The sequence below is a fragment of the Mustelus asterias genome, chromosome 1 (genome assembly GCF_964213995.1).
Source record: "Mustelus asterias chromosome 1, sMusAst1.hap1.1, whole genome shotgun sequence".
Lineage (NCBI taxonomy): Eukaryota > Metazoa > Chordata > Chondrichthyes > Carcharhiniformes > Triakidae > Mustelus > Mustelus asterias.
In genome coordinates, this window is record NC_135801.1 from 106,058,933 (window position 1) to 106,083,171 (window position 24,239).

The 24,239-nt window shown below is 45.6% G+C and overlaps 2 protein-coding genes and 1 pseudogene across 9 annotated transcripts in view; 2 read left to right on the top strand and 1 right to left on the bottom strand.

The window, feature by feature from the left end:
- Nucleotides 1–4,047, bottom strand: part of pds5a (PDS5 cohesin associated factor A) — a 226,653-nt gene extending 222,606 nt beyond the window's left edge. For 5 of the 6 annotated variants that reach the window (XM_078216356.1, XM_078216398.1, XM_078216375.1 and 2 more), the window contains exons 1-2: nucleotides 3,891–4,047; nucleotides 2,906–3,055 (exon numbers count right to left, since the gene is read on the bottom strand). In XM_078216356.1, the coding sequence (XP_078072482.1) occupies nucleotides 2,906–3,016 (111 nt within the window). In that variant the 5' untranslated portion in view covers nucleotides 3,017–3,055; nucleotides 3,891–4,047. Of the gene's footprint in view, nucleotides 1–2,905; nucleotides 3,059–3,890 lie in introns of all 6 variants that reach the window. The other variant, XM_078216365.1, reaches the window with a different exon arrangement.
- A 7,557-nt stretch (nucleotides 4,048–11,604) lies between these two features.
- On the top strand, nucleotides 11,605–15,197 carry LOC144509165 (small nuclear ribonucleoprotein G pseudogene; annotated as a pseudogene).
- An 8,114-nt stretch (nucleotides 15,198–23,311) lies between these two features.
- n4bp2 (NEDD4 binding protein 2) overlaps nucleotides 23,312–24,239 on the top strand; it is a 384,372-nt gene continuing 383,444 nt past the window's right edge. For all 3 annotated transcript variants that reach the window (XR_013498346.1, XR_013498344.1, XM_078216414.1), the window contains exon 1: nucleotides 23,312–23,717. Coding sequence is in view for 1 of the 3 variants with exons in the window: in XM_078216414.1 (XP_078072540.1) it covers nucleotides 23,450–23,717 (268 nt within the window). In the remaining 2 variants the exon portion in view is untranslated. The remainder of the gene's footprint in view (nucleotides 23,718–24,239) is intronic.

Genomic DNA, 24,239 nt, shown 5'->3' on the forward strand with positions numbered 1-24,239 from the left:
GTCTGGCTTAAAAATGGTTGTAGCCAAAGTGAGCTAATTTTAAAGAAAATACGCATTAGAACATACAACAGTACAGCACAGGAACAGGCCCTTCGGCCCACAATATCGTGTCAAACATGATGCCAAATTAAACTAATCCCTTTTCCCTGCACTTGGTCCATACCTCACTGTTCCTTGCATATTTGTGTGCCTATCTAAAAGAAGGCAAGAAGGACTACCTCAATATGGTATGAAAAGGTTGAGTAAAGTGCCCCAGAAATTTATGCCAGAGCCTCCTACACAAATAACCTGGACTGTTTTAGTGCTAGCAAACTAAGTTTGAAGATGGGGGAGCAGGAGAAGTCAGAAGGTCTTATATGGCAAGTGGCATTTAGATCTCAGTAAATTAAGAGCAATGCAGCAATTTATATAGCATGTTCCAAGGCGCTTCACAGCATTATAAAACAGAACAACACAGAGCCGCATGAAGAGATCATAGGTCAAATAACAAAAAGCTTGGTGAAAGAGGAAAGTTGTAACAAGTGCACAAAAGGAGAAAAATGAGGTAGAGAAGCAGGGATGAGTAGGGGGATATTCCAGAACTTAGGGTCAAGATAACTGAAGGCCTGGCCAACAATGATGCAGCAATTAAAACTGAACATGCACAGGAGGCCAGAATTTACATATCTTGGAAGGTTGTGGGGCTTGTAGAGATAGGGGAAGCCATGGAGGGATTTGAAAACAAGGGATTTAGAAGCACAATATCACTTGATTGGAAGCCAACATAGGTCAGCAAGCACAGAACTGATAGGGGAACATAACTTGCCACAAGTTAATACATGGGCAGCAAATTTTCAGATAAAGGAGTTAGAATGTGGGAGACTAGCCAGCAGTGCGTTAGAACAGTCAAGTCTAAAGTTTAAAGTTAAAGTTTATTTATTCGTGTTACAAGCAGGCTTACATTAACACTGCTATGAAGTTACTGTGAAAATTCCCTAATCGCCATATTCTGGCACCTGTTCGGGTACACTGAAGGAGAATTCAGCATGGCTATTGTACCTAACTAGCAGAGTCTTTCGGACTGTGGGAGGAAACCGGAGCACCTGAAGGAAACCCACGCAGATACAGGGATAAAGTACAGACTCCACACAGAGTAAGCCAAGCCGGGAATCGAACTGGGTCCCTGGCATTGTGAGGCAGCAGTGCTAACCACTGTGCCACCATGCCTTCAAGGCAATGAAGGGTTTCAGCAGATTCCAAGTGAAAAAGATTTAAAATATATATTAACACAGTGTTTGGTATACGTGCTACCTTATCGATCTAAAGAAGAAACCCATCCACCCCCACAAAAAAATTCAATACAAATACAGATGGTAATGATATTACTTGGTTGCATTAACTAATACAGGAGTTACTGGGAATGAAAAGGTCGTCCATAAAAAACAGAAAGTAGCCCTTGCAAAAATCTCAAGAGCCCTCCAAACACTATATTGCGACCTGATCTGTACAAATACCAAAATATCTTTATTTTTGAAAAAGAAATGGTAATCGCCACTTGTATTCAATTATTGCTACTTTACTGTATTTATTTGCTCTGCATGTTCTTCCTTCTGAACTTTAAAATTATTTAGTTGCCCTCTTGCCTCCACTGTACATTTTAAGGTGTAGTGATTTTGAGTACATTTAATTGGTGCGCAACAAACAACAAAGGTCTCAAGACCGATGGCCATTTGATAAATTTCTGATATGGTTTTCAATGACCAAACCGAAAGCAATCTTTAACTGACGAATGTGCTCATTGACGCCAAGAAAAGCCAAAAGTGTTCCAACCTGATCCACATTTTCCATATTTATAGAATTATCTACAATGCAAAAGATTAACTTAATGATATTTTTTTCAGTTATACCAAGTAAAAGACCACATTGCAAACTTCTTCACCCTTTTCCAATTCAACAAGTTGCATCAAGTGCACTACAGTGCATAATTAGAACCATTTTCATCAACACAATAAATCAATATTTTATATATTTTACATCATTGTGATTTATAGTTAAATATTGCACTGGATATACCCCAGAGTTCACGAGAAAGTGGCCGTTAATGGCATTGGGTAAGTATTAGTAGAAATAAGAATTCAAGTTGAAAGAAAAATAATCACACAACATCAACTCTGGCACAATGAATAACTGCCTATACAGAAATCCAAGACTGCAAAACATCCGTTGTCAAAAATCAGCGAGTTACAGAAATTCCAATGAATTTCAAGCATTCTAAACAAAACTGTCCTGCATTTTAGAAGAATAGTCAGCATCCTATTACTGCATCAACCTTCTGTTGAAGTAGCGTTAGAACACTCAGTTTGGGACAAAGTTGTCCAACATAATACTATTAAATTTTATTTGGGGTCATGAAAGGAAGAAGACGCACACAGTAGTTACCTCCTACACTATGGCTATCCACCAAACTAAAATCTCAACTGCAGCAAATAAAGCCTTTTAAGATAGACTGATGTAAAAGATTGCACATGGAAATTCATAATGGTTACATTGCAATATTAATAAACTGTTTAATTGTTCCATCAACTTGAAACTTATTATATTTACATTGTCAGCTGAAACACAAAATAAGATCAGAAACTGCCAAGAGCTATGCCATAAGCTACCATATTGCAATATGGGCGAAACACTGCAATGAACTAATCTGTGCAAATTAGAAATACATTATTGGTAATTTCAGCATAAAATGAAAAAAAACCCAAATACCAGTCCAGTTCTCATGAGCCACAGATGCTGCCTGATCAGCTGAGAGAGTTGTCCAACACTTGTATTTTCATTTTGTCTTAAATTAATGGGTCTTTCAGAAAACAAAGCACATAAGCCCCAAGCATCTTGAAAAATTACTTTAACAAGAAATGTCTAACCGTACCTTTAGCCTTTTGACCAATTCATCGTTGGAGATTTTGTCAGTAATTTCCTTAACTCCAGGAGGGTAGATGATGATCTTTCCATCTGCAGGTTTGGGTTGTGGGAAAGCCATCCTTCCTAGTTTTCCCTTTCTGTAGATCACTACCGGCCTCTGCTGGTCAGACACAAGTTTAAAATGTTACTCAAAGCTTTCCTTTCCCCCCACCCCCCACTTTTCCCCCAATTAAATAATCTGAATAGGTAGCACAAGGGAGAGCGTTCACCGATCTGGTTCATGAAGATGTTGGAAGGCTGGCGACCGGGCCGACAAAAGGCTCAGTGAAAGGGGTTTCAAGACCCCCTTTTAGCCGCAACATGTTCCCCCGTCACTTTCCGGGGTGGGGAGGGCAGCCCAGCCCCAAACTCCCCTCAATCAGCCTACTTTTCCCCTGAACCCGGGCGGGAATCTGATCAGATTCTCCCCGCATCCGCTTCCCCCGGCCGCAGCCAGTCCCCGGTACCAGCACCTCCCCCTCGCCAGAGCCGCCCGCCAACCTCGCGCCCCCGCCACAAAAAAGTTCTGGCGCACGGGGCTCCTCGGGCCTACAAACTCAGGCCTCAGCACCAGGACACCGGCAGCAGCAGCAGCGGCCGCCCGCAGATCCCGGCCCGTTTATTTACAAGTCGGTGGCAGCGCGGGAGGAGCGCGAATCCGGCAAATACTCGGTTAACATCCCGCCATAAATTACAAAGAATCGGGGAACAGGCCGCGGCCGAGTTGAGACGGCGGGACACCGCTTCACCCACTCGTTCGCTTTCCGCACCTTCCTATTTCCAACACGGAATTTTCCTTTTTTTTTGAAAGAGTGGCGGCGGCGGCTCGGCCATTCCCCCCCGGTCCCGCTCGAGCTCTGAAATATCCCAGCCAACAGGCGGGAGGCTGAGAGTGGGCCGGAATCGGCCAGGCCGCGGCGCCGCCTCTTCCCGGCGCTGCTCGAGGAGCTCACCTCATGAATCCCGCCGGTTCTCTCTCAGCTATCCGGGGAGCAAGAGTTTCACAGAGTCGCACCGAACGGCGGCGGCAGCAGGACGGAGCCGGGGGAAACAACGGACAGAGCGGCCACAACACGCCACAAGCACCCGGGAGAAACAGCGCCACCTACCCAGGAGGAGCACCGGAGACACAACGCGACACGACACCACCCCCCCCCGCGCGGGCGCCGACTACAGCGCCACCTACCCAGGAAGAGCAGAGACACAAGTGACAGCCACAGCGCTACCTAACCTGGAGGACTATATCCTTGTCGCTCCAATGTTTCAGTATATGGAAACAAGATTTACCAAGCTACTGGAAAAATTAGCAGAGACGGAGTTTTAAGAGCAAAACCTGAAATGAAAATCGAAAATGCTCAGGAGCTGTGATGGTCTCTCTGGAGAAAGAAACGGAGTTAATTTTTCATGTCAATCATCTTTCTCAGAACTCTGACCCAAAGGTCATCAACGTGAATGCTTCTCTGCCTTTACCAATACGGTAAGAGTTTTAACAACACCAGGTTAAAGTCCAACAGGTTTATTTGCTGGCAAATGCCATTAGCTTTCGGAGCCCTGCTCCTTCGTCAGATGGAGTGGATAGCCATCTCCGAAAGTTAATGGCATTTGCTACCAAATAAACCTGTTGGACTTTAACCTGGTGTTGTTAAAACTCTTACTGTGTTCACCCCAGTCCAACGCCGGCATCTCCACATCATGTTTACCAATACTGAGTACTGCTGGGGGGGATAGCCCACCTGGGGGAAGCAGCAGTGGCCGTGTCTCTGGAGCAGAATCCGGCCCTATAACTCAGAGGGCTTAGGAAAGGAGGAGGAAGGCAGTATTAATCGGGGACTCAACAGTAAGGGGGTCGGACAGGCGTTTTTGCGGAGGCAGACGGGAGTCTCGGATGGTGGCCTGACTCCCTGGTGCCGGGATCCGGGATGTCTCTGATCGTGTCCCAGATATCCTGAGGTGGGAGGGAGAGGAGCCAGAGGTCGTGGTACATATTGGTACCGCTGACATAGGTAGGAAGAGGGAAGGGGTCATGAAAAGAGAATATAGGGAGCTAGGTAGACAGTTGGGAAGGAGGAACGCAAAGGTAGTAATCTCAGGATTGCTGCCTGTGCCACGGGAAAGTGCGAGCAGGAATGGAGTGAGGTGGAGGATGAATGCATGGTTGAGGGACTGGAGCAGGGGGCAGGGATTCAGGTTCCTGGATCATTGGGACCTCTTTAGGGGCAGGTGTGACCTGTACAAAAAAGACGGGTGGCATTTGAATCCCAGGGGGACCAATATCCTGGCAGGAAGGTTGACTAAGGCTACTGGGGAGACTTTAAACTAGAAAGATTGGGGGGAGGGAACCGTGATGAGGTGACTGAGAGCGAGGAGGTTAGCCCGCAAATAGAGAAGGACTGTACACAGTGTAAGAAGGAGAATAGACGGGTGATGGAGAAGGGGAGAGCTCAGACCAAAGGTTTGAGATGTGTCTATTTTAACGCCAGGAGTGTAGTGAGTAAAGTGGATGAGCTTAGAGTGAGGATCGATGCTTGGAAGTGTGATGTGGTGACCATTACGGAGACTTGGGGACAGGACTGGATCCTTCAGGTGCTGGGTTTCAGATGTTTCAGAAAGGACAGAGAGGGAGGCAAAAGAGGGGGGGGGGGAGTGGCACTGCTGATCAGGGATAGTGTCACAGCTGTAGAGAAGGTGGAAGCCATGGAGGGATTGTCTACGGAGTCTCTGTGGGTGGAAGTTCGGAGCGGGAAGGGGTCGATAACTTTGCTGGGTGTTTTCTACAGGCCGCCCAATAGTAACAGGGATGTTGAGGAGCAGATAGGGAAACAGATCCTGGAGAGATGTAGTAATAACAGGGTTGTCGTGATGGGAGACTTTAATTTCCCAAACATCGATTGGAATATCCCTAGGATAAGGGGTTTGGATGGGGAGGAGTTTGTTAGGTGTGTTCAGGAGGGTTTCCTGACACAGCATGTGGATAAGCCAACACGAGGAGAGGCTGTACTCGATCTGGTACTGGCTAATGAGCCTGGACAGGTAGCAGATCTCTCAGTGGGGGAGCATCTTGGGGATAGTGATCATAACTCTATCTCCTTTACGCTAGCATTGGAAAGAGATAGGATCAGGCAAGCTAGGAAAGTGTTTATCTGGAGTAAGGGGAAATATGAAGCCATCAGGCAGGAGATTAGAGGCGTAAGTTGGAAGGAGGTATTCTCGAGGAAAAGTACCGAAGTAAGGTGGCAGATTTTCAAGGAATGTTTGTCTGGAGTTCTGCATGACAACGTTCCGATGAGACAGGGAGGTGTTGGTAGGTTACGGGAACCGTGGTGCACGAAAGCTGCGCTGAACCTAGTCAAAAAGAAAAGGAAATCGTACAAAAGGTTCAGAGAGCTAGGCAATGATAGGGATCTAGATGAGTATACGGCTTGTAGGAAGGGACTTAAGAAAGAAATTAGGAGAGCCAGAAGGGGTCACGAGAAGGCCTTGGCAGGTAAGATTAAGGAGAACCCGAAGGTGTTCTATAAATATGTGAAGAGTAAAAGGATGAGATGTGAAGGAATAGGACCTATAAAATGTGAAGGTGAGAAAGTCTGTACAGAACCAGAAGAAATAGCAGAGGTGCTTAATGAATATTTTACCTCGATATTCACGGTGGAAAAAGACCTGGGTGGTTGTACTACAGGATTGAGGTGGACTGAAAAGATTGAGTTTGTGGACATTAAGAAAGAGGATGTGCTGGAAAGTTTGAATAGCATCAAGATAGATAAGTCGCCGGGACCGGATGGGATGTACCCCAGGTTACTGTGGGAAGAGATTGCAGAGCCTCTGGCGATGATCTTTGCGTCGTCAATGGAGACGGAAGAGGTTCCGGAGGATTGGAGGATTGTGGATGTGGTTCCTATATTCAAGAAAGGGATTAGGGATAGCCCAGGAAATTACTGACCGGTGAGTCTAACCTCAGTGGTTGGTAAGTTGATGGAGAAGATCCTGAGGGACAGGATTTATGAACATTTAGAGAAGTTTAGTATTCTCAAAAGTAGTCAGCACGGCTTTGTCAAAGGCAAATCGTGCCTTACGAGCCTGGTGAAGTTCTTTGAAAATGTGACTAAACACATTGACGAAGGAAAAGCGGTAGATGTGGTTTACATGGACTTCAGCAAGGCGTTCGATCAGGTCCCCCATGCAAGACTTCTCGAGAAAGTGAGAGGGCATGGGATCCAAGGGACTGTTGCCTTGTGGATCCAGAACTGGCTTGCCTGCAGAAGGCAGAGACTGGTCGTAGATGGGTCTTTTTCTGAATGGAGGTCGGTCACCAGTGGAGTGCCCCAGGGATCTGTTCTGGGACCCTTGCTGTTTGTCAATTTCATAAATGACCTGGATGAGGAAGTGGAGGGATGGGTTGGTAAGTTTGCCGACGACACGAAGGTTGGTGGTGTTGTGGATAGGTTGGAGGGATGTCAGACGCTGCAGCGTGACATTGATAGGATGCAAGACTGGGCGGAGAAGTGGCAGATGGACTTCAACCCGGATAAATGTGTAGTGGTCCATTTTGGCAGGTCAGATGGGATGAAGGAGTATAATATCAAGGGTAAGACTCTTAGCAGTGTAGAGGATCAGAAGGACCTTGGGGTCCGGGTCCATAGGACTCTTAAATCGACCTCGCAGGTAGAGGAGGTGGTTAAGAAGGCATATGGTGTGCTGGCCTTCATCAATCGAGGGATTGAGTTTAGGAGTCGGGAGATAATGATGCAGCTTTATAAGATCCTCGTCAGACCCCACTTAGAGTACTGTGCTCAGTTCTGGTCGCCTCATTACAGGAGGGATGTGGAAATTATTGAAAGGGTGCAGAGAAGATTTATAAGGATGTTGCCTGGATTGGTTGGCATGCCTTATGAGGATAGGATGTACAAGATGTTGAGAGGTATAGATCGGGTGGATTCTCGGAGGCTTTTTCCCAGGGCTGAAATGGCTGCTACGAGAGGACACAGGTTTAAGGTGCTGGGGAGTAGGTACAGAGGAGATGTCAGGGGTAAGTTTTTCACTCAGAGGGTGGTGGGTGAGTGGAATCGGCTGCTGTAAGTGGTGGTGGAGGCAAACTCTGGATGAGTACATGGAACTTAATAGGATTGAGGGTTATAGGTAAGCCTATATATAAGCCTAAGTAGGTAGGGATATGATCGGTGCAACTTGTGGGCCGAAGGGCCTGTTTGTGTTGTATTTTTTCTATGTTCTATGTTCTATACTGCCAGTCCTCCTAAGTGTTTATAGTCGCATCCACCTGCCCAGTTTCTGTTTGACCTTGACTACATATTGCTCCCAGTTTTTGGTCCATCTTCAACCCCTTCAAAGGATGGCCCAGCACGGTAGGTCAGAAAAAGAGTAACATCTGACTTTAAACATTAACAGTTTCCCCCTCCACAGATGCTGCCAAAGCTGCTGAGTAATTCTATTTTGTATTTCAGATTTCCAGCATCCACAATATTTTGCTTTTATTTATAGAATTTAAATTGTTTATCTAACATGGAATGCACACTCTCCATTTAAATTGGCATCGGAAATAAATAAATACTTGAGGTTCGGGGCAAGTTGAGTAAAAGAGTGATCATGGATTAATTTGCAGCAACCATGCCTTATCCCCTAAAATAAAAGCAAAATACTGCAGATGCTGGAATCTGAAACAAAAACAGAAAACGCTGGAAAATCTCAGCAGGTCTGACAGCATCTGTGGAGAGAGGATGAGAGCCAATGTTTCATGCCTGGATGACCCTTCGTCAGAGCCGATGAAGCTTCATTTCCTCAGGGGAGGAAATTAAGACCTCAGGGAAGAGGCAATGGAAGACCCCAGCGGGAGGTCACTGAAAGACGCCCAAAGGAGGGGACTGAAAGACCCAGAAACAGGGCACTGAAAGACCAGGTCAGACGCTAGAAATCCTGTGGTGAGTAACCCAAAGCCTATCCACCATCTTCAAGGCACAAGTCAGGATTGTGATGGCGTACTCTCCATTTTCCTGGATGACTGCAGTTTCAACAATACTCAAGAAGCTTGCCACCATCCAGGACAAAGGAGGCCACATGACTTGCACCCCATCCACAAACACCATCATTCCCTTCACCACCGATGCGCAGTGGCATCAGTGTGTGCTATCCACAAGATGCACTGCAAGAACTCCTTAAACAGCACCTTCCAAACCCATGACTGCTCCCATCTAGAAGGACAAGGGCAGCAGGTACATGGGAACACCTCTGCTTGGAGGTTCCCCTCCAAGCCACTCACCATCTGGACTTAGAGATACATCTCTGTTCTTTCATTGTCGCTGTGTCAAAATCCTGGAACGCTCTCCCAACAGCACCATGGATGTACCTATATCACATGCACTGCAGTGTTTTAGGAAGGCATTTCATCACCACTCTCTCAAGTGCAATTAGGGATGGACAAAAAATGTTGGCCTGGCTAGCGATGCCCACATCCCACGAAAGAATAAAAAGAAATGTGACTCCAGACCCATTTAGATGGCTTGTCCAGTTCATTTTCTGGTCAATGGATGTTGATATTGGGAGATTCACTGGTAGTAATGCAATCGAATGTCAAGGGGCAATAGTTAGATCCTCTCTTGTTGGAGATGGCCATTGTCTGTGGCCACTTGTGTGGCACAAATGTTATTTGCCACTTGACAGCCCAAGCCTAGATATTGTCCAAATCTTGCTGCATTTGAACAAAGAAAGAAAGAAAATTACAGCACAGGAACAGGCCCTTCGGCCCTCCAAGCCTGCACTGACCAAGGTGCCCTGAACTAAAACCCTCTACCCTTCCGGAGACCATTTGGTCATGGACTGCTCCAGTATTTGAGGAGTCGTGACTGGTGCTGAACATTATGCAATCATTCACCAATATCCCCTCTTCAGTTTTGCTAGGGCTCCTTGATGCCACACTCAGCCAAATGCTGCCTTGATGTCAAGGACAGTCACTCTCACCTCACCGCTGAAGTTCAGTTCTTTTGTCCATTTTTGAATTAAGACAGGTCAGGAGCTCAAACTGGGTGTCAATGAGCAGGTTACTGTTAAGTAAGTGCCGCTTGATAGCACTATTAACGACCCTTTCATCACTTTCCTGATGATTGAGAGTAGAATGATGGGTTAGATTTGTCTTGCTTTTTGTGCATGGGACACACCTGAGCAATTTTCCACATTTCCAGGTAGATGTTGGTGTAGTATGGTAAGGAGCACAACAAGTTCGGCAACACAAGTCTTCAGTATTATAGTCTGAATATTGTCAGGGCCCATAGCCTTTGCAGTATCCAGAGTCTTCAGCCATTTGTTCATATCACGTGAAGTGAATTGAATTGAATTGCCTGAAGACTGGCATATGTAATGTTGAGGTCAAGAAGAATCATCCACTCGACACTTCTGGCTGAAGATTTTTGTAAATGCTTCAGCCTTGTCTGTTGCATGGATGTCCAAGGCGCGCCCATCATTGAGGTCAGGGATATTTGTTGAGCCTCCTCTTCCAGTGAGTGGTTTAATTGTCCACCACCATTCTGGATATAGCAGGATTACAGAGTTTAGGTCAAACCCATTGGATGTGAAATTGCTTAGCTCTGTCTCTCACTTGCTGCTAATGTTGTTTGGCACACAAATGGTTCTATGTTGTAGCTTCATCAAATTGACACCTCATTTTTTAGATATACCTGGTGCTGCTCCTGGAATGCCCTCCTGCACTCTTCATTGAACCAGAGTTGATCCTCTGGCTCGGTGGTGGTAATGATAGAGCGGGGCATATGTTAGGCCATGATTGTGGTTGATTATATTTCTGCTGCTGCTGATGGCCCACAGTGTTTCATAGTTGCCCAGTCTTTAGTTGCTTAATCTATTTGAAATCTATCCCATTTGGCATCATGGTGGTGCCACTTAACACGATGGCGGGAATCCTCAATGTGAAGATGGGACTTCATCTCCACAAGGACTTTGCAGTGGACACCTCTACAGATACTGTCACAGATAGATGCATCTGTGGCAGGCAGGTTGATGTTTGCTTCCTTTTATTGGTTTCCTCACGACCTGCCGCAGACCCAGTCTAACAGCGTCGTCCCTTAGATCTCACCAGCTCAGTCTGTGAATATACTACCAAGCTACTCTTGGAATAGACATTGAAGTCTGTCACCCCGAGTACATTCTTACCAACCTTAGTGCTTCCTTCAAGTGGTGTTAAACATGGAAGAGTACTGATTCATCAGCTGAGGGACTGCAGTATGTGGTAATCAGCAGGAGGTTCCCTTGCCCATGTCCATGAGACTTCACATGGTCTGGAGTTGATGTTAGGTATAAGTAAGCGGCATCTGCTGTGTGTAGAGCGGCTGTGAAAAGACTGCAATATTAAGAGGGTGCTAAAGTTGGGAATTATTTGGTACAAGTGAGAATTTGGTGCAGAAGGGCAAGAGGTGCTGCTTTTTTCTCAATCCCAACCAATATTGTAATGGAAACTTGAGGCGGTAAGTATTTTAACTTTTTGCCCACTGCTTAGTTCAAATTAGCATGTAGCAAAAGAAAAATAACTTGTTACAGACAAGGTGATCCAAGACAGAAAAAAGTCCAGAGTTAGACAGAAGGAGAAAGAAAGCAAAGCCACCCAGTCATCTAACAGTGAACATTAGCAAAGCCCATCCGCCTGAGCCCAAGATGTTCATGGACGAGAAACTGTCACTAAAATTGAATGGAGGAAGACATGTGCAAGGAATTTAGCATAGAACATAGAACATAGAACATTACAGCGCAGAACAGGCCCTTCGGCCCACGATGTTGCACCGACCAGTTAAAAAAAAAACTGTGACCCTCCAACCTAAACCAATTTCTTTTCGTCCATGAACCTATCTACGGATCTCTTAAACGCCCCCAAACTAGGCGCATTTACAACTGATGCTGGCAGGGCATTCCAATCCCTCACCACCCTCTGGGTAAAGAACCTACCCCTGACATCGGTTCTATAACTACCCCCCCTCAATTTAAAGCCATGCCCCCTCGTGCTGGATTTCTCCATCAGAGGAAAAAGGCTATCACTATCCACCCTATCTAAACCTCTAATCATCTTATATGTTTCAATAAGATCCCCTCTTAGCCGCCGCCTTTCCAGCGAAAACAATCCCAAATCCCTCAGCCTCTCCTCATAGGATCTCCCCTCCATACCAGGCAACATCCTGGTAAACCTCCTCTGCACCCTCTCCAAAGCCTCCACATCCTTCCTGTAATGTGGGGACCAGAACTGCACACAGTACTCCAAGTGCGGCCGCACCAGAGTTGTGTACAGTTGCAACATAACGCTACGACTCCTAAATTCAATCCCCCTACCAATAAACGCCAAGACACCATATGCCTTCTTAACAACCTTATCTACTTGATTCCCAACTTTCAGGGATCTATGCACACATACACCTAGATCCCTCTGCTCCTCCACACTATTCAAAGTCCTCCCGTTAGCCCTATACTCAACACATCTGTTATTCCTACCAAAGTGAATTACCTCACACTTCTCCGCATTAAACTCCATCCGCCACCTCTCGGCCCAACTTTGCAACCTGTCTAAGTCTTCCTGCAAACTACGACACCCTTCCTCACTGTCTACCACACCACCGACTTTGGTGTCATCAGCAAATTTGCTAATCCACCCAACTATACCCTCATCCAGATCATTAATAAATATTACAAACAGCAGTGGCCCCAAAACAGATCCCTGAGGTACACCACTTGTAACCGCACTCCATGATGAATATTTACTATCAACCACCACCCTCTGTTTCCTATCCGCTAGCCAATTCCTGATCCAATTTCCTAGATCACCCCCAATCCCATACATCTGCATTTTCTGCAGAAGCCTACCATGGTGAACCTTATCAAACGCCTTACTAAAATCCATATATACCACGTCCACTGCCTTGCCCCCATCCACCTCCTTGGTCACTTTCTCAAAAAACTCAATAAGGTTAGTAAGGCACGACCTACCTGCCACAAAACCATGCTGACTATCACCTATCAATTCATTACTCTCCAAATAACTATAAATCCTATCCCTTATAATTTTTTCCAACATCTTGCCGACAACAGAAGTGAGACTCACCGGTCTATAATTCCCGGGGAAGTCTCTGTTCCCCTTCTTAAACAATGGGACAACATTCGCTAACCTCCAATCTTCTGGTACTATACCAGAGGCCAACGACGACCTGAAGATCAGAGCCAGAGGCTCTGCAATCACTTCTCTTGCCTCCCAGAGAATCCTTGGATAAATCCCATCCGGACCAGGGGATTTATCTATTTTCAGACCCTCCAGAATATCCTGCACATCCTCCTTATCAACTGTAATACTGTCTATTCTACTCCCTTGCAACCCAGTGTCCTCCTCAGCTATATTCATGTCCCCTTGCGTGAACACCGAAGAGAAATATTGGTTCAATGCTTCACCAATCTCCTCCGGTTCCACACATAACTTCCCTCTGCCATCTATAACTGGCCCTAAACTTGCCCTAACCAACCTTCTGTTCTTGACATACCTATAGAACGCCTTAGGATTCTCTTTAACCCTATCCGCCAAAGTCTTCTCATGTCCCCTTTTAGCCCTTCTAAGCTCGCTCTTCAACTCCCTCTTAGCCAATCTAAAGCTTTCTAGTGCACTACCCGAGTGCTCACGTCTCATCCGAACATAAGCCTCCTTTTTCTTTTTAACCAACAAAGAAACTTTTTTGGTGCACCACGGTTCCCTAGCCCTACCAATTCCTCCTTGCCTGACAGGGACATACCTATCACAGACTCGCAGTAGCTGCTCCTTGAAAAAACTCCACATGTCGGACGTTCCCAGTCCCTGTAATCTCCTAGTCCAACCTATGTTTCCTAATTCTCTCCTAATAGCCTCATAATTACCCTTCCCCCAGCTAAAACCACTGGCCCGAGGTTCATGCCTATCCCTTTCCATCACTAAGGTGAACGTAACCGAATTGTGGTCACTATCACCAAAATGCACACCAACTTCCAAGTCTAGCACCTGGTCTGGCTCATTTCCCAGCACCAGATCCAATATAGCCTCACCTCTAGTTGGCCTGTCTACATACTGAGTCAAAAAACCTTCCTGCACGCTTTGAACAAAAACTGACCCCTCTAACGAGCTAGAGCTATAACAATTCCAGTCAATATTAGTCAAGTTAAAATCCCCCATAACAATTGCCCTATTACTTTCACTCCTAAGCAGGATTGACTCCGCAATCCTTTCCTCAACCTCTCTAGAACTTTTAGGAGGTCTATAAAAGACTCCCAACAGGGTGACCTCTCCTCTCCTATTTCTAATCTCCGCCCATACTACCTCAACAGATAAGTCCTCATCAAACCTCCTCTCTGACACTGTGATACAATCTCTGACCAATAATGCTACCCCTCCCCCTCTTCTACCTCCTTCCCTACTTCGACTAAAACATTTGAACCCCGGGACCTGCAGCATCCATTCCTGCCCCTGCTCTATCCATGTCTCTGAAATAGCCACAACATCGAAGTCCCAGGTACTGATCCACGCTGCAAGTTCACCCACTTTATTGCGAATACTCCTGGCATTGAAGTATACACATTTCAAACCCTGCTCCACCCCACCTCTGCAATGCCGTGCATTGCAGTCCCCATCCATGCATCCCTCACTTTCAGCCCCACTACTCAGGATCCCTCCCCCCCCCCGAATCAGTTTAAACCTCCCTGCATGGCCTTAGCAAATTTACCCCCCAGGATATTGGTCCCCTTCTGATTAAGGTGTAGACCATCCTTCTCATAGAGGTCACACCTTCCCCAGTACGAGCCCCAATTGCTTAAGTACCTGAACCCCTCCCTCCTGCACCATCCCCTCAGCCATGAATTCAAACCTTCCCTCTCCCTATTCCTCTCTAAACTATCCCGTGGTACAGGCAAGAGTCCAGAGATAACCACTCTGTCAGTCTTGGCCTTTAGTTTCCACCCCAACTCCATAAATCCCTGCCTAATATCCCCTTCCCCTATCCTCCCTATGTCGTGTGTCCCCACATGTACAATAACTTGTGGTTTATCTCCCTCCCCCCTAAGAGTCCTGAATACCCTGTCAGACACATCCCGGACCCCGGGATATAAAGCATGGCTTTGACTCCTCCGTGAATCTTGTTGTGGATGAATCTGTTGAGATGGCACCTGGGAGCCAGCAAAGCAACACTGGCATGGTGGTTATCAGAAGGAATAGCATTATCATGCGAGAAGACTTAAAACGAGTATACTGAAAACAGCTCTAGTCCTGAAAACATGCAAAGAATATTGCAAAGTCAACACGCATCATTTTGAAGCCTGGAAATTTGTCCTTTTTTTGGTAAATGGCACTTCGTTAATTCACTGATGAGGTGCAAATTGCCATTTTTGTGAATAGGTAATTTGTACCTTTGGGATTTAAAGGGCATAAGATATGTTTTTGCATGAAAAAAAACTAAATACAAATAATTTAGATCAGGATATGGCAGAGCACATTGTGTACCTGGACTGTGGTACATGAGAGTTTGTGGACAGTGAGACTATCGAGAGCAAACACATTTGCAGTGGATGTCTCCTACTCAAATCTCTCTGGCTCAAAGATATCAATCTTGATTGAGAGTTGAAGATTCTCAGACTTATTATGGTGGGGAACAGTTTCTAGATGGGTTGCTCCAGTCTTTGTTTAAGGCCCAGGCAGCACCTGGACTGATCTTTCTTTACTTGCCTCTTGGTCTTAGGCCCATTTTATTTCTTTTCAAGGCTATATAAAAATGTCACCAGCAAGGCTGCAGCTGCACACCAGCTTGTGTGTAAGTGTGGTATGTGTCTGTGTGGGGAAGGAAAGAGGGGCTTCAGAGTCTTCTGTCAGTAAGGAAAGTAGGAATAGGAAGATTAGGCAAATGAATGTGTGGCTTAAGAGCTGATACAGTGGGCAGAGATTTAGATTTGTGGATCATTGGGATCTCTTCTGGGGCAGTGGTGACATGTTCAAGAGGGACAGGTTACACCTGAACTGGAGGGGGACTGAAATCGTGGCAGGAGATTTGCTAGAGCCACTCGGGAGGGTTTAAACCAGCTTGGCAGGGGAATGGGACCCAAAGCAGCAGGGAGATAGAAGAGAAGTTTGAGGACAGCACGGAAGTTAGAGAGAGCACGTTAAATAGTAATGACAATGTCAGTAATCCTAATCTTAGACAGGTCAAGAAAGAGCAGGGCAGAGAGCAATGTCTAGATTAAACTGCATTCATTTCAATGCAAGAGGCCTGCTGGGCAAGGCAGATGAACTCAGGGCATGGATGGGTACATGGGATTGTGATATTATAGCTATTAGTGAAACATGGCTGTGGGAGGGACATAACTCAATGTTCCAGGGTACAGATGCTATAAGAAAGATAGAACAGGTGGTAAGAGAGGAGGGAGTGTTGTGTTTTTGCTTAAGGAGAACATCACGGCAGTACTGAGAGGGGATATTTCTGAGGGTTTACCCACTGGGTATAACTGAAAAATAAGAAAGGGGAGATCACTTTGATAGGATTGTACAATAGGCCCCCAAATAGTCAGCAGGAAATTGAGGAACAAATATGTAAGGAAATTACTGATAAAGCCAAGAAAAATAGGATGGTAATAGCAGGGGACTTTAACTTTCCCAACGTTGATTGAGACAGCCATAGCATTAGGGGCTTGGATGGAGAGAAATTTGTTGAGTGTATTCAAGAGGAATTTCTCATTCAGTATGTGGATGGCCCGACTTGAGAGGGGGCAAAACTTGACCTCCTCTTGGGAAATAAGGAAGGGCAGGTGACAGAAATGTTGGTGAGGGATCACTTTGGGACCGATGACCATAATTCAATGAGTTTTAAGATAGCTATGGAGAATGATAGGTCTGGCCCAAAAGTTAAAATTCTAAATTGAGGCAAGGCCAATTTTGATGGTATCAGGCAGGAACTTTTAACATTTAAGAAAAACTTGGACAGGTTCATGGATGAGAGGGGTGTGGAGGGATATGGTCCAAGCGCAGGTCAGTGGGACTAGGCAAAAAATGGTTCGGCACAGACAAGAAGGGCCAAAAGGCCTGCTTCTGAGCTGTAATTTTCTATGGTTCTAACTTTCAAAAGTTGATTGGGGGAGTCTGTTGGCAGGCAAAGTCTGGTAAGTGGGAGGCTTTCAAAATTGTGTTAATCAGGGTTCAGAGTAAGCACATGCCTTTTAGAGTGAAGGGCAAGGCTGGTAGAAGTAGGGAACCCTAGATGACTCGGGATATTGAGACCCTGGTCAAAATGAAGAAGGAGGCATATGACATGCATCGGCAGCTGGGATCAAGTGGATCCCTTGAAGAGTATAGAGGTTGTCGGAGTAGAGTTAAGGGAGAAATCAGGAGAGTAAAGAGGGGACACAAGATTGCTTTGGCAAATAAGGCAAAAGAGAATCCAAAGAGCTTCTACAAATACATAAAGGGCAAAAGGGTAAATAGGAAAAGAATAGGACCTCTTAAGGATCAACAAGGTCATCTATGTGTGGATCCAGAAGAGATGAGATCCTAAATGAATATTTCTGAACAGTATTTACTGTTGAGAAAGGCATGGATGTTAGGTTACTTGGAGAAATAAATAGTGATATCTTGAGTGTACATATTACAGAGGAGGTCGTATTGGAATTCTTAAAACGCATCAAGGTAGATAAATCCCTGGGACCTGATGAAATGTTTCCCAGGACATTGTGGAAGGCTAAGGAAGCAATTGTGGGTCCCCTAGCACAGTTATTTGAATCATCAACAGCCACAAGTGAGGTGCCTGAAGATTGGAGGATGGTAAATGTTGTGCCTCTGTTTAAGAAGGGCTGCATGGAAAAGCCTGGAAACTACTGGCTGGTGAGCCTAACATCTGTCGTGGGTAACTTGTTAGAAGGTATTTTGAGAGACAGGATATCCAAGATTTAGAGATGCAATGACTGATTAGGGACAGTCAGAATGGCTTTGTGAGTGGAAGATCATTTCTTACAAATTTGATTGAGTTTTTTGAAGGGATAACCAAGAAGGTAGATGAGGGCAGTGCAGTCGACGTTGAATACATGGACTTTAGCAAGGCCTTTGACAAGGTACCACATGGTAGATTGTTGCATAAGGCTAAGTCGCACGGGATCCAGGGTGAGGTAGCCAATTGGATACAAAATTGGCTTGGTGATGGAAGATAAAGGGTGGTTGTAGAGGATGGTTTTTCAAACTGGAGGTCCGTGACCATCGGTGTACCTCAGGGATCAGTGCTGGTTTCACTGTTATTTGTCATTTATATTAATGATTTGGATGGGAATTTAGGAGGCATGGTCAATAAGTTTGCAGATGACACCAAGATTGGTGAAGGAGGTAATCTAGGATTGCAACAGGATCTTGATCAGTTGGGTCAATGGGCTGATGAATGGCAGATGGAGTTTAATTTAGATAAATGCAAGGTGATGCATTTTGGTAGATCAAACAAGGGTAAGTAGGGCGTTGGAGAGAGCTATAGAACAAAGAGATCTAAGGGTACAGGTTTATAGCTCTTTGAAAGTGGAGTCAGTGGTGGCCAGGGTGGTGAAGAAGGCATTCGGCATGCTTGGTTTCATTGGTCAGAACATTGAATATAGTAGTTGGGCATCTTGTTGAAATTGCATAAGACATTTGTAAGGCCACATATGGAATACTGTATACAGTTCTGATCACCATATTAGAGAAAGGATATTATTAAACTAGAAAGAGTGCAGAAAAGATTTACTAGGATGCTAATGGGACTTGATGGTTTGAATTATAAGGAGAGGCTGGATGGACTGGGACTTTTTTCCCTGGAATGTAGGAGACTTAGGGATGATCTTATAGAGGTCCAAAATAATGAGTGGCATAGATAAGGTAGATAGTCAACATCTTTCCCCAAAGGTAGGGGAGTCTAAAACTAGAGGGCATAGGTTTAAGGTGTGAGGGGAGAGATACAGAGGGGCAATTTTTTCACATTGAGGGTAATGAGTGTCTGGAACAAGCTGCCAGAGATAGTAGTAGAGGCAGGTACAATTTTTTCTTTTTAAAAGCATTTAGATAGTTATATGGGTAAGATTGGTAAAGAGGGGTATGGGCCAAACGTGGGCAATTGGGACTGGCTTAGTGGTAAAAATTGGGTGGCATGGACAAGTTGAGCCGAAGGGCCTGTTTCCATGTGTAAACCTCTATAACTCTCTGACTCTCTCAGAAATATGGAGAGTATGATTAAAACCTTAGTAGATAGTAACTACCAGACATTATGCTATATGTCTGTTCAGAAACACCACACTTTGCACATTCCCATGGTTGACATAAGCACAGCTCCACATTACTTACCTTAAATCCCTTTTATAGTGAAACGGCATTGTGTAGCAAAATCTACAGTGAAACTATAATGCAGCCTTTGGTACTATTAATGTTATTTTGTGTCATTTAAAACCCTCAGTAGAAAATTAAAGATTTGTTTGCCTTGCTTCACATTAACCTCAATGATGTGAAGACAATCATTAAAGAATCTTAATGTTGCTATAAATCAGGAATTCTGACTGCAAATGCGAGCGTCAAAAGTATCCGCTGCTTCCTGGACAGGATCCAGAAACAGCCTGTGTGCCTCAGATAAAGTAAGGAACTGGTAAGAACATAAAATAAAATTTTTACAGTGGCCTTTAAAAACATAGATCTTCATGTTTATATTGTGGTGAAATGTGTGGTTGGCAAGCAGATGTCTACACTGACCAGGGTTTCAATGCTTGTGTTATTTTTAGTGACAATTCCCGACTGAAACAGACACCCAAGTCTCCAGGCATCTTTGGGGTAGTTGCAAATTCAAACTCCTAGCTGTGATATCAGGCTTTTCAGAAATCAGTCTGTGGCTTTGATTGCTTGAGAAAAATAAACAAAACAGAGTCATTGAATTTCAGCCAGTGGCCACAACAGACATGGAGGTCTTAGCTTAAGGTATTCAGCAGAAGGAACAGTTTTTTGGCAGTGGCAAATGTGCGAGTCAAAGACAGCTAAGGTAGAAAGTCATGGATGGCTCAGCTGAAGAAGGAGACCAAAAAGATGGATTCATCAGACCATAAGAAAAAGGAACCATTAGAAAACATAATGGCTGATCTGTTTGTGGCTTTAATGCCATTTTCCTGCCTGTCCCCATAATCCTGAACTGTCTTATCAATCAAAAGTTTGACTCAGTCTTGAATATATTCAACAACTCAGCCTCCACTGTTCACTGGGAAAGGAATTGTCTAATCATAGAATCCCTGCAGTACTGAAGGAAGCCATTCGGCCCATCGAGTCTGCACCGACAACAATCCCACCAAGGCCCTATCCCCGCAACCTCACATATTTACCCTACTAATCCCTCCAACCTATGCATCCCGGGACACTCAGGGGCAATTTAGCATGGCCAATGAACCTAACCCGCACATCTTTGGACTGTGGGAGGAAACCAGAGCACCCAGAGGGAACCCACGCAGACACAGGGAGAATGTGCAAACTCCCCACAGCCAGTGACCCAAGCTAATTTCCTAATTATGTTCTGGGTCGTGGGTTTTAACCAAAAGAAAAGATGTGGCTTACACACGTAGATTCAAACTTAAAACAACAGATTTATTAAAAGAGCTGTTGCCTGTACAAAGTACAAAATGAAACTAAACAGGCGCCTGTGAATCACCCAAAGATATCACCATCAAATCATGTGACCAACTCTTAAAGCAATCATGCAACCACTTAAAAATATAACACCCTTCCCTCTTTACTCCTCTGGTCATGACAGGAAATCACCATGATGTTGTACATAGGATCAATAATACTCTTAACACAGTACTATATGTTATTAATGCAAGGCAATGACCATTTCCAGCAAGAGAGGATCTGACAACCATCACCCCTTGACATTCAATGGCATTACCATCACTGCATCCCCCACTATCAACATCCTAGGGGCTACCATTGACCAGAAACTGAACTGGACTCACCATATAAATACTGTGGTAACCAGAGCAGGTCAAAGACTAGAAATCCTGCACTGAGTATCTCACCTCCTACATCCTCAAAGCCTGTTGATCATCTGCAAGTCGAGAGTGTAATTTTCCACTTGCCTGGATGAGTGCAGCTCCAACAACACTCAAGAAGCTTGGCACCATCCAGGACAAAGCAGCTTGCTTGATTGCCCATCAAGTCTGCAACAGCCCTCCGACAGAGCATCTCACTCAGGTCCTATCCCAGTAACCCCACGTATTTACTCTGCTAATTCCCCGAACCCACACTATGTGGCCTGGTAGCATTCTTTGATGTATAATGATGTGTGAAGCACTGTGGGATGTTTCATTACATTAAAGCTGCAAATATAAGTTGTTGTTGTTCTATACTATAAATTTCTATAGATTCTGAAGATTCCCAGCTATTCACTTAATGAAAAACACATTTTAAACCAAGCTTCAATTTGTAGATCTGTATGTCTTAGTGAATTTGAAGTTAAACTAAGAACCGGAATGAGAAATTGATACAATTTTAGTCTCCTTATTTGAAAAATAATATAACCGTGTGAGAAGCAGTTCAGAGGTTCACTCCATTCATTCCTGGGATGAAGAGCTTTTCTTATGAAGAATGGTTGAATAGATTGGGCCGATACCCACTGGAGTCTAAAATAATGAGAAGTGATCTTATTGAAATATATAAAGATTCTGCAAGGTGGATACTCAGAGAATGTTTCCTCTTATGGGCGAAATATTTCCTCCGAGGCTGGTGACCCTTCAATGGATTCTCTTCTCTGCTCCACTCCATATACAAAGTCAAAATCCAGTGGTTCTGACACTCCCATATTTATATACAAGTAAGTCTCCCTGATTGGGCAGGCGTATAACTTCAAGTGGCTGGCGGAGAGGAGGGCCGTGGACGCCGGGGTGACCAGGATCGGGGACGTGCTGGATGGCGGAGGAGCGGGCTGGATGAGCCCCCACGTGCTGGCTGAGCGCGTGGGGGTGGCCGTCTGGCATCCGGCCAAAGCCATTCAAGACCTTAGGATGGTCGGGCCTGGCTCCGAGTGCACACGCGGTCTTGAGGCGGCGCAGGCGTGCAGTGGGATCCTGCCCGAGCGTTCCTCTGCTCGGATGGAATTTCACATTGGCCCAAAACCTCGATCCCCCCTCCCCCCCCCCGGGTCAGGTGCCCCACAGCATGTGCCGCTTCACGGAAATGTCCTCCGTTCCCTTTTCCACTGCACGGAGACGTTTCCTGTACGGGCTGCTGCCACACATCTTCCACTACCACATCCTCGCCTGTCGCCCGGATACATCTTAGCAGGCCTTGTTGCCGCTGGGCAGCGGAGGTCCCCAGTGGAGATCCCTCTACGGAGGGATCTCCCCCAATTATCTTGGGGACCTGGGGTAGAGGGTGCTGCACGCAGCAGTTCCGTACAACCGTAGGTTTTTCCGGTTCACAGGCTCCCAAGCGTGCCCCTTCTGTGGCCTTGTGGAGTCCGTGGACCATGTCTACATTTTGTGTCTTAGGTTGCACTCCCTTTTTGTTTACCTGAAAAACCTTTTACTGATGTTTTGTTTGCATTTCAGTCCCACGCTCCTGATCTACAGGCACCTGGTGCGGAGAGGGTGGGTCGCGATGGAGACCTCCTCGTGAACCTGCTCCTGGGCCTGACGAGACAAGCCATCAACAGGTCCAGGCAGCGAGCGATCGACTGGGCCATCCATCCTGACTGTCTGCCCCTCTACCGCGCCTATATTCATGGCCAGGTGTCCCTGGAGAGGGAGCATGCGGTGTCCACGGGCGCAGTTGATGCCTTCTGTGCCCGATGGGCACCGCAGGGGCTGGGGTGTATTATAAACCCCGAAAATCACATTATGATTTAAAGTTTTAAGTTTCCTTTCGACTTTGTTTTTGGTTCGGGCTGTTCCCCCTTCCTTTTGAGGAGCTGACCCTTTTAATTTGTCCCCAAGTTAATTTGAGTTCGTTTATTTGGTTGGTTTCAAAAGAAATGCCCTATAAGAGGGAGAAAAAGAGTTCCCTGGTAGGGCAATTATGAGTCATTACTGGGAAGACTAGAACTGAGGGACACAGTTTAAGAATAAGAGAACTTTCTCAGAAGGTTGTTAGTCTGGAATTCTCGCCCCCAGAAAGCAGTGGAGGTTGAATCATTGAGTTTATTCAAAGTAGAGTTTTAGACTTTTGATAAACCAGGGAATCAAAATGAAGTCACGAGAAAGTTGAGGCCACAATGGTGAAGCAGGCTGGAAGGGCTGAGTGGCCTATTTGTGCTTGCTATGATCCTGTGTGTGTATAAAGGAGTGTCCTACATTTGCAGTCTATGGGTTGAATGTTAGCAGAACCAAACAGCAGCAATCTGATTAGACCACAAGCCTTGGCCTTTCTCCTCAGTCACGTGACCCCAGACACCCGCCGAGTGACGTCAGCTGCGGCCGTGCTCTGGCTCTCGCGCTGCGGCCGTTCCCTGCGCCGGGCTCGAGCCGACAGGAAGCTGCAGAAATGCCGAGAAAGAGGCGGAATCCCGCCGCCTCTAGTCCGGCTCGACCGCCAGGACTGGGGCCTCCTCCTAGGGTCAGCACCTCGGTGCCGGCTCCAGGTAGAGCTAATCGTGCCCAGGCTCCAGTCTCTAGTCGGGCCTCGGGCTCTTCTGCTTCCCTGGGTTCGGCCGGGATGAACAAGGAGGAGCTGCTGGACAGGATGACCGAGATGTTCTCTCACCTGGACCCCAGCGTGGTATATGTGGTGCTGTCCGAGTGTGAATTTAAAGGTAATCGGGACTGCAGTTGGAGTAACGCCCTTTCCCATCAGACTTTCACAATTCGGTTGTACTTGGATCATCTGCAGTCAGTCGATGCGGTTAAATGTTTCTCTTGTGTTTCCATCTGACCCACCCCCACTCCCCCCCCCGGGTTCTGGCCTGTTATTTGGAAGTTGACTGGGAAAACACATCCTTTCCTTTTTGCGAAAAACTGTTGACCTGAGGTCAAAGGTGGTCGTCTAGAACACATCTTTTAATATCTGCACTTTGCCATCTCATGGTGTAAATCCTTATGTGCACACTTTCAGAACTTCTAACAAGTATTTTTAACTGAACAAAATATTTAATAATTGCAGTAACTTCTGATCAAAGGCAAGATCCAAATGTCAGTGTTGAGGTGATTGTTTATGTTCCATTGGCAGAGAAGCTGAAGTCCTTAGTTTGAAGTTTGTCATATTTTTAACAGTATATGGTCAGTACTTTATTGAGATAAAAGCAAAATATTGTGGATGCTGAAATCTGAAACAGAAA